The 8,400-nt window shown below is 34.3% G+C and overlaps 1 protein-coding gene across 1 annotated transcript; it reads right to left on the bottom strand.

Moving 5' to 3' along the window:
* Positions 1–6,002: 6,002 nt before the first annotated feature.
* LOC131951704 (uncharacterized) lies at positions 6,003–7,658 on the bottom strand. Its single transcript, XM_059314063.1, has one exon. It carries the CDS (start codon positions 7,656–7,658, stop codon positions 6,003–6,005), a length of 1,656 nt encoding a protein of 551 aa, XP_059170046.1.
* Between the last annotated feature and the right edge of the window lie 742 nt (positions 7,659–8,400).

The following is an 8,400-nucleotide window of genomic DNA, read 5'->3' on the forward strand; positions in this document are numbered from 1 at the left end:
TGTTGTTTTCCTGTTGCATAAAGTTCATTGTCAAAACAAACAAGCTGGATATTTTCTTTTAAGTAATCACATTTTGAAATATCAAACCATGTGTGTTCAAGTTTATTTAGTACTTTGAATGTACCCCAGCCTAGTGCTAGTACTCCGGCATTTATGTACTCACTACACGATCTGTGCATGGCAGCTGTTGGCCACTGACCGTGTCTAAAGTTGTGGACGTAATGACTTGCATTAAACATGATATCCCTTAAGACTTTATTTTCTGAAACCATTTCCATTTGATAAACACGAGATAAAACAGCCGGGCTTACAAGACAAGTCCTCACTAGTTTTAGAAGTTCTGATAGTTTATCTTTTCTTGAAGTATACTGTGTATAAGGTTTAACCGATTTATTACAACCTTCTTTGTTGAACGCATTACTAATTTCCATATAAGTATTCTCATTTTTGACAGTTTCAAGATTCTGTTCATCAGTAACGTCCGTATTCTCCCCACGATTTGTGTCAGTACATGCATCATAAGAAACTTGTTTGACCCATCTAATAACTGATTCAAGGACTAAATCCTCACTGGCAACAATCAAATCTTGACTTTTTATCAAATCCCTGACTTCATCAAAAGACAGCTGTAGAAATGTTGTTGAAAGAGATACTTGATCAAAGTTTTTTAACATGAATGTAAGAAGCTGTTTAAGAACTTTTTTTGAATCTAAAAATTGTGCATTAGTGTAAATGTTTTCCCAAGTATCTAGGTTGATTGCTTCAATAGCAAAATTCTCACACAAATCAATCATGAATGTTATCTGTAAGTGATTTACTGCTCGCCACACTTCAAAAAGATTTTCTAAAGTTAAAATATTTTCACCTGTGTATATTGTTTTTAAAATTAACTGAAACACGTCAGAGGTAACGTCTTGTAGAACAACACAGTTCTCTGTGACCTCCCTCATGCCAGAACGAAAAAGTGCCTTGAAAAAATCAGAACACGCTGCTAGAATGAGTCGATGACATTGTATTGTTTCGTCAGAGATCTTGACGGCAAAGTCAAACAACATTTTGTCAGTCCACACATCCTGCAGACACTTGACGATTTGAGTACAGACTTCTGGTGTGGTCATGTTGGCAACAAACCTATTATGGATTTTAATGTATTGATTGTTACAAAGTGGACATTTATAACAATATATATGTATATATATATATATATATATATATATATATATATATATATATATATATATATATATATATATGTATGTATATATATATATTTATATATATATATATATATATATATATATATATATATATATATATATATATATATATATATATATATGTGTGTGTGTGTGTGTGTGTGTGTGTATGCTAAGGACGTGTTTTTATTCAATTAGTATCTGGTGGATCACTTCTTAAATGATTCCCGAAAACCAGTAGTTTGTCACAATAAGTTAAAGCGCCGTATAACTTCTTTTTAAAATTCCAAAGCTAAAAACAAATTTTAATTCTATATTTAAATTACAAATTGAATTTAAAATAAACCACAATTTTCCAATTGTTTGCAAAACATAACTGTTCTTATCGTTTCTAAAACTGATTATTTGCGCTGCTGGTCCATCTAGATTATCTACTTTAGTGCAAAGTATACGTAGCGCTGTTTAATTAATAAATCACAGGCATAACAACAGTTAACATAGAGATACTTTGGCTGTATAGCCTATGTATAGAGCTACAACGTACAGAGAAGACGGCAAACCCTTACATTAACAGCTCTATTTGCTATTTGTGTTACATTTGACGTTACGGTTATATATACCTTAGTAAATCTGTAGAACCATTCAACGTTGTATAAATATTAATAAATCAGAGGTAAACAAAGCGTTCATTACGCAGTATGAAAATAATCGTGCTTTATTAGTGTAAGACAGTTTTATCTGGAAAAAACTTAACGCGCGCAAGACTTTGGTGCGTATATATAGAAATATAATAGTTTTGTTTAGTTACACAAATTGACAACATAATAGAAATAATTAAACCTACAATCTTTTAAATTTTTATAATAATTAATAACAGAGACATATAATTAAATCAGTGGCGTCACATCACACCGTGTATTTGTTGTTTAAACACACCTGTGATTGTGGGTTCGTGAATACAAGAAACTGGATTTCCGTTTGCATAACTAGATAACTTTATTTAAACAGTAGAAATAATATGAACCCATTATTGAATGAGTGTACAGTAAGGACGCTAACTTCAATCAAGTAATACGTGACTAAATATTGTTTATATTCAACCGACCACTATCTGGCTCTGGCGCACTTTATAACCATGTGCTGTCCCGCTGTCGTATTTGAACTGTCATCGACCGCGTCCGCTAGTTAAATCGTCTGCACTGACAAAATCCAGTAGCAATTAATATGATTCGGGTGTAAGTCTTCGCCCCTGAGAGTGACTCACCAAACCTCTGGGGTTCGATTAAACCGTTGTTAAGAACCACTAAATAAATTGAGAGTAATCCTTCTTATCTATTATGTACCGCTGTTTACGTATCAGTTAATAAAGCGGAATGTCGCACAGCGCCCATGATCAGTGCGGCTCTGCGCATGTCCAAACATAGAGACACCCGAGGATTTAGACCACGGGTTCCCAACCTGGAGGTCGCGACCCCCCCTGGGGGTCGCGAAGGTCTTTCTGGGGGGTCGCCAACTGGTATACTAAACATTAGTAATTTGAAAAAAACAAAACATAAATATTTAGAAGAATTTTCGAAATTCGGCTTCATTAGCATTACTGGAAATGTAATAGAGAAGAAACAAAGCGCACTGTACAAAGTTGTTCTCAGTCACGAATCTATGAAATCTTCAAAACTAAAACGTCATTTGAGACGAGTAATTCGGAACACACCAAAAAATATATGGTATATGGAGTTTTTTCGTCGGTAAGAAGCTAGTTGCAAACTCCAGAGACTTGATCGAACAGGAAGTTTTTACCAGCAAAATGAAGTCGCGATAGAAAATGCCAAGCAAAAAAAAAAAAAAAACAATAGGAGAAAATCTCATCAAACGCTGCATGTACGTAAATGTTAAATAACACATTTTTATTGAAATTAAACTTTCACCATTGTTTTTTTTTCAAGTTGATAAATCAACAGACGTGAGTTCGTGTTCGCAGTTGCTGGTCTGTGTCTATATTAATGCGGATGATAGCAAAGAAGAGTTGCTCCTTTATGAAGATAGCATGGAGAAAATAAATACATTTTTTGAAACTGGATGATTAAAATGGGTTAGAACGGCTGTGGGGGTTTGTACGGATGGTGCGCCATCTATGTTTAGCTCAAAATCGGGCTTTCAGAAAACAGAAAATATTTAGCTCCCTAACCACTGCTCTAACCAATCGACATCAAGAGTCCATTGCTAGTATAAGTCGTAAATTATATAAAATCTGGAGCCTTCAAAGATCTGAGCAATTCATTAATATAGATCACGAGGTTCTGCTCTTCAACACTACAGTACGCTGGCTGTCAAACGAAATGTTGTAAATTGTGTTTTTGAATTGAAATCTGAAATCAAATTGTTCTTGGAAGTGCAAAGGAAACAAGACTTCTTGGTATACTTAAAACGACATAGGGTGGTTGGAGAGAGTATCATACCTAGGAGATGTGTTCGAACATCAAGATAAGCTTAACCTGAAGCTTTAGGGAAAATGAACGAATATTATAACTTTCCATGATAATCTCGGGGCATTTTTATCAAAGCTGCAAAATCGGTAAAGAAAATAAATCTTGGAAATATTGTAAATTTGAGAATCTCTGCGGTGTGGTAGATGAATCTGATTGTGAGTTAATTAAATTTTTGAAAGAAGCGATTTCTGGGCATCTTGAATCTCTTGAAAACGAACTGCATTGCTATTTCTCTGAGCTGAAAAAAGAAGAATCTGTATTTACGCATTACCCATTCTCTTCTTCCCTTAATAAATTACAAGATGAATTCTTTGATTTGCAGAATTATTCCGAGTAAGATGAAAAACCATTCATAACCAAACGTAAAATTGATTGACTTTTCGAGAATATATTTTCAACACTATTCTTCGATTAAAAACAAAATTAAGATAATTATAATGACATAGGTTGGCGTTAAGAAAAATTTTTTTTTTAATTAAAAACTTAACCACGAAGGTTTAGTGAATAGTATGCAATTTTACTAATGCTATTAAAACAGTTATCAAGAGTAGTTCATATTGAAAGTCTACTAGAAAATCTTATTTTAGTGCTTATTAATTTCCATACTAATTTTGCCTTTTTTATTCTATGGGGGTCGCGGGTCACTTACTTTTTATAAAAGGGGGTCGCCACTCGAAAAAGGTTGGGAACCACTGATTTAGACAGTCGAGCAGGAAGCTTTCTTTAGTGGTAAACACGTTTTAATTTGTATCTGTCGATCAATTATTTGTGGGACCCCCAGATTTGAGACAGTCGAGCAGAAAGCGTTTTCGTGTGGTAAACACGTTTTTATTTTCATCTGTCGATCAATTATTTGAAGGACAACCCCGAGTCTGCTCTATGAATGACGGTGCATCTTTTGTCTTAAGATATGTTCCTGACGGATTGTAAAACATCTTTTATATAAAGTAACCGTCATAACCTTTTTCTAGAGCAAGTAATTTTTTATAATTGTTAACACATTGATAACTATTGAATTGTTTACAGATTCGATTTTATGGTTAGTCAGAAAAGTTGTCTATCCTTTAAGGACATGGGCGGGTGTACTTTTCGTCATAAATCCACTAAATCATCGATTTACCACTTTTACTTGATCTATACAGAATAACCATCGTTGAATCTAAAAATGACATTATTATGACCCTAAAAACAGTATTTATTTATAAAAAAAACCGGGTTCAAAGTAGTGTGTACAGGGTAATTTGTTAATTTTTTGGTAAAAATAGCCATTTTTCGACCTAGAAAAGTACTATTGGGCTTCACGGAAACCTAATGTGTTTCATATCAATGGAAAGGCCGCCGTGACCTCCTTTCTTTATTTGTTCTAAAATTAAAAGACCAATCAAAATACTTATTTTAATGTGATTATTTTTCTACGTCATAAAGTTGTTTATTTTACTCAGTCGGGTTTTTCCGGTATGCAAATTTTTGACCTCAATTATTTCATTGGCGTTCAACGGCGGAAGCTAGTTAGCGATTGGTCGTTTCGCTTCGGAAGTAAACATTCCCTTAGTTTCAGCGCGTTGCTAAGTTTGAGCTAGTTTTGTTTCTCTAAGCTTCTGTGAAATACTTACATTATTTTAACATATAATTATTTCAATTAAATATACTATTAACAGTTTAGATTAGTTTGTGTGAATTATCATAAGCAGTGAGACGATTTAATTTGTTTCTCTTTTGATAATGGGTAGAACAAAACACTTGCTAAAAATAGATACACACAAACATCTAATTTACTAAAGCAAGGGCACGTCCGAATGCGTTGCAAGTCTCTTTTGATGTAAATAGTTACTTCGTTTATGTTATCCATTGAGATTTTTAAACATGAGAACTTTATATATCCAGTTCTTATAAAATGTTTAAAACTCTATGCATGGTGATATTAAATTTAACAAGATGGTTTCCTATTGAACTTGTGCAGTATTATTAAAATTGCATGCGCTATTTAGCTACGGGTTTGTAGTAGTTGAACGATATTTCCGAATTGCGATGAACGTATACAACATTAATCATCTAGACACCCCATTTATAAAAAAATTCAAAAAGACTAGATTTAGGCAGAACAGCAGGAATCAGTTTTGAACAGGGAGATGATATTTTATAAAAATTAACTGAATGAAAAATATTGTCAAGTTTATAAACAAATGTGTCTTTTGGCTTGTGTTCTAGATATTTGTAAAAAATGACCAACTTTTCACCGTAAACGACAGCTCCGTACAGAACTTGATCTAAACTCCACAGTTTTGCTACATGAGTGAGTCTGGTATTTCACCCGTTTCTTTCAAAACCCACAAGTTGCCGTTTGTTTGTAGCACAAAGTGGTTGTCGTCGTTACGAAAACTGATGATGTTTTAGCAGGTCCATCGAGGTTGTCCAGTTTTGTCCAACTTTTGTCCTGAAGGTCTAGCATATGGATTTCTGTTTCTTTGAAAGCAATGAAGAACAGAAGATGCATGTGGTAGCTCATAACATGTGTTGCAAAACACGCAGCTGGTAGATCTGTGAATGTAATCATGTTGGGAGAATTACCTTTCGGGTTATGTTGATATATTACATGTTTAGATACATTTGTAACATATATGTATTGTCCATTGCTTGCTAGTAATATACTTGTTCCTGGGATCTCTGCTACATGTGTCCATGTGTTATCCCCGTAAACAAACATGTCACTTGTAATCTGATTCACAAATTGTCCACCAGTAGCGTAGAGTTGCTTGTCAAAAGCAACTAGCTGGATGTTGCGACATAATCGGGGACATGACGTTAGAGTGTACCTTTTTTCATCAAGCGGATCGATCAACAAGAATTTCCCAGTACCGTTCATATAAGTGACACAAAAGCACTTGTATTTGTGAAGCTGTCTGTAGATACCTGCTGTAGGCCACTGGCCGTGACGGAAGGACATCTGCTTCACAACAGATGAGAGGATTATCTGACATGCATTATCGTTACGTTTAATGAGACGATGTTTTAAAACATTTATTAGTAAACTAGGGCTTATAATACAAGCTCGCACGTGACGCAGTAAGATGTTGAGTTTATCAAATCTATCAGTGCTAAGATTTTCTGAAGAAGTGGTTTTTGAGCTACAACACAAACTATCCGATTGTACTGAATCCTCACTCTCTGATCGATTTGATTCGTTATCATTGTTTGTTACATATATTACCTTGTTTTCACAATTAATAGTTTCAGTAACGAAGGCAGATTCAGCTTCTAAACTGTTATGATGTATATATTTCATGCTAACATTATGTAAACTATGAATTGTCTCAAATGTTTTAAACTTTTTATTGTTACCAGTGAATTTGTTTACCACTTCAGAATCTTTAGCACCATGTTTGTATTCAGCCCAGTTTAGAACCATCTCTAGTACAGTGTCTTCGCTTTTGAAATGAAGGGCGTGACTGCTAACTATAAAACACATTTCATCAAACAATAATTCTAAATAAAGTTTAGATGCATAAATAGCTTTAATGTTCTGGATCAGGAATGCTTTAACCGACGACAGCACTGATTTAGAATTAAAGAGGTTGGCAGTGGAGAAGATTTCACTGAAATTTTCCAGTTGTATGTTTTTAGTAGCGAATGTTTCACATAACTCTACAAGAAATTCAATCTTCAGCATATCTACAGCGTGCCAGATTTCTATGAAGTTGTCGAGACTCAACACGTCTTCACCGGTGTACAAAGTTTTCAGGATTAACTGGAAGGTGGAGACTGATATATCTTGTAGAACTACACGTCCCTCGTTGGCTTCTTTCATTCCAGATCTCAGCAGTCCAAGAAAAAATGGCGAACATGCTCCAAGAATGAAGCGATGGCATTTTATGGAAAAGTCGTTGATTTGAACTGTAAAGTCACAAAGTTCTCCTTCGACCCATAATTTATCAATACATTTACAAATTCTATCAGGAATTGACATGCCTGGAGCCATTCCTCAGTTTTTCTTGTTATTAATGCTTTGAAAAATAATATCTTCAGCGCGCTAAAAATTAGTAAGTTGATTGGTATATTTTCAAATCTGTAAATTTAAACAAATCTGTTAAATTTAGCATCTTTTTCAATTTTAATTTTTTACACATTGGTACCAACTTTGAATTTTCAATTTTATGGTCCTTTGGGCGTAATTAAATTAAGCTAATTACGGTCTCTAATTGCTAGTTTTTACAAGCTTTTATTTAACTCACTTCCTCGTCAGTCGTCAGTCGTCAGTCGTCAGTCTGTCTAGACGGAAACGCAGGAGTGAAAATTCGGACAGTTCTACTTGACCGACACGATTCACAGTTGGCACGTGGGTCAAGACATGAAGACAATGCATTCTGAAACTAAATTTGACTTAATTGGATGCCTAATTGATTTTTTATGAATTAATTAAAATTTGTACCGAATTAGTAGGCATGTCTAGCCAACCACACCACACGCGTCATCAATAGCTGCGCCATCACGACCACGTAATGGCTGCGTTCAAAAACAATTGCGCGCCTACTGAACGTGATATTCAGTAGGCGCGCAATGGTTTTTAGTCATGTAACTCTATTGTAGATAAAACATGTAAAGTACTGAAAAAAAATTCATAAAAAACGTTTTAATAACAAGCTTTTATGTAATCATGCACTAAAAAGTAGAAAATAAATTATAGACTACTATTTAAATAACTATAAAGAAAAGCGTGGGTG

Source organism: Physella acuta, unplaced genomic scaffold (genome assembly GCF_028476545.2).
Source record: "Physella acuta isolate Inbredline_101_S28 unplaced genomic scaffold, ASM2847654v3 ptg000822l, whole genome shotgun sequence".
NCBI lineage: Eukaryota > Metazoa > Mollusca > Gastropoda > Physidae > Physella > Physella acuta.

Bases quoted from the DNA above. Each gene is read 5' to 3' on its own strand.
- LOC131951704 (XM_059314063.1), bottom strand. From the start codon at position 7,658: ATGGCTCCAGGCATGTCAATTCCTGATAGAATTTGTAAATGTATTGAT.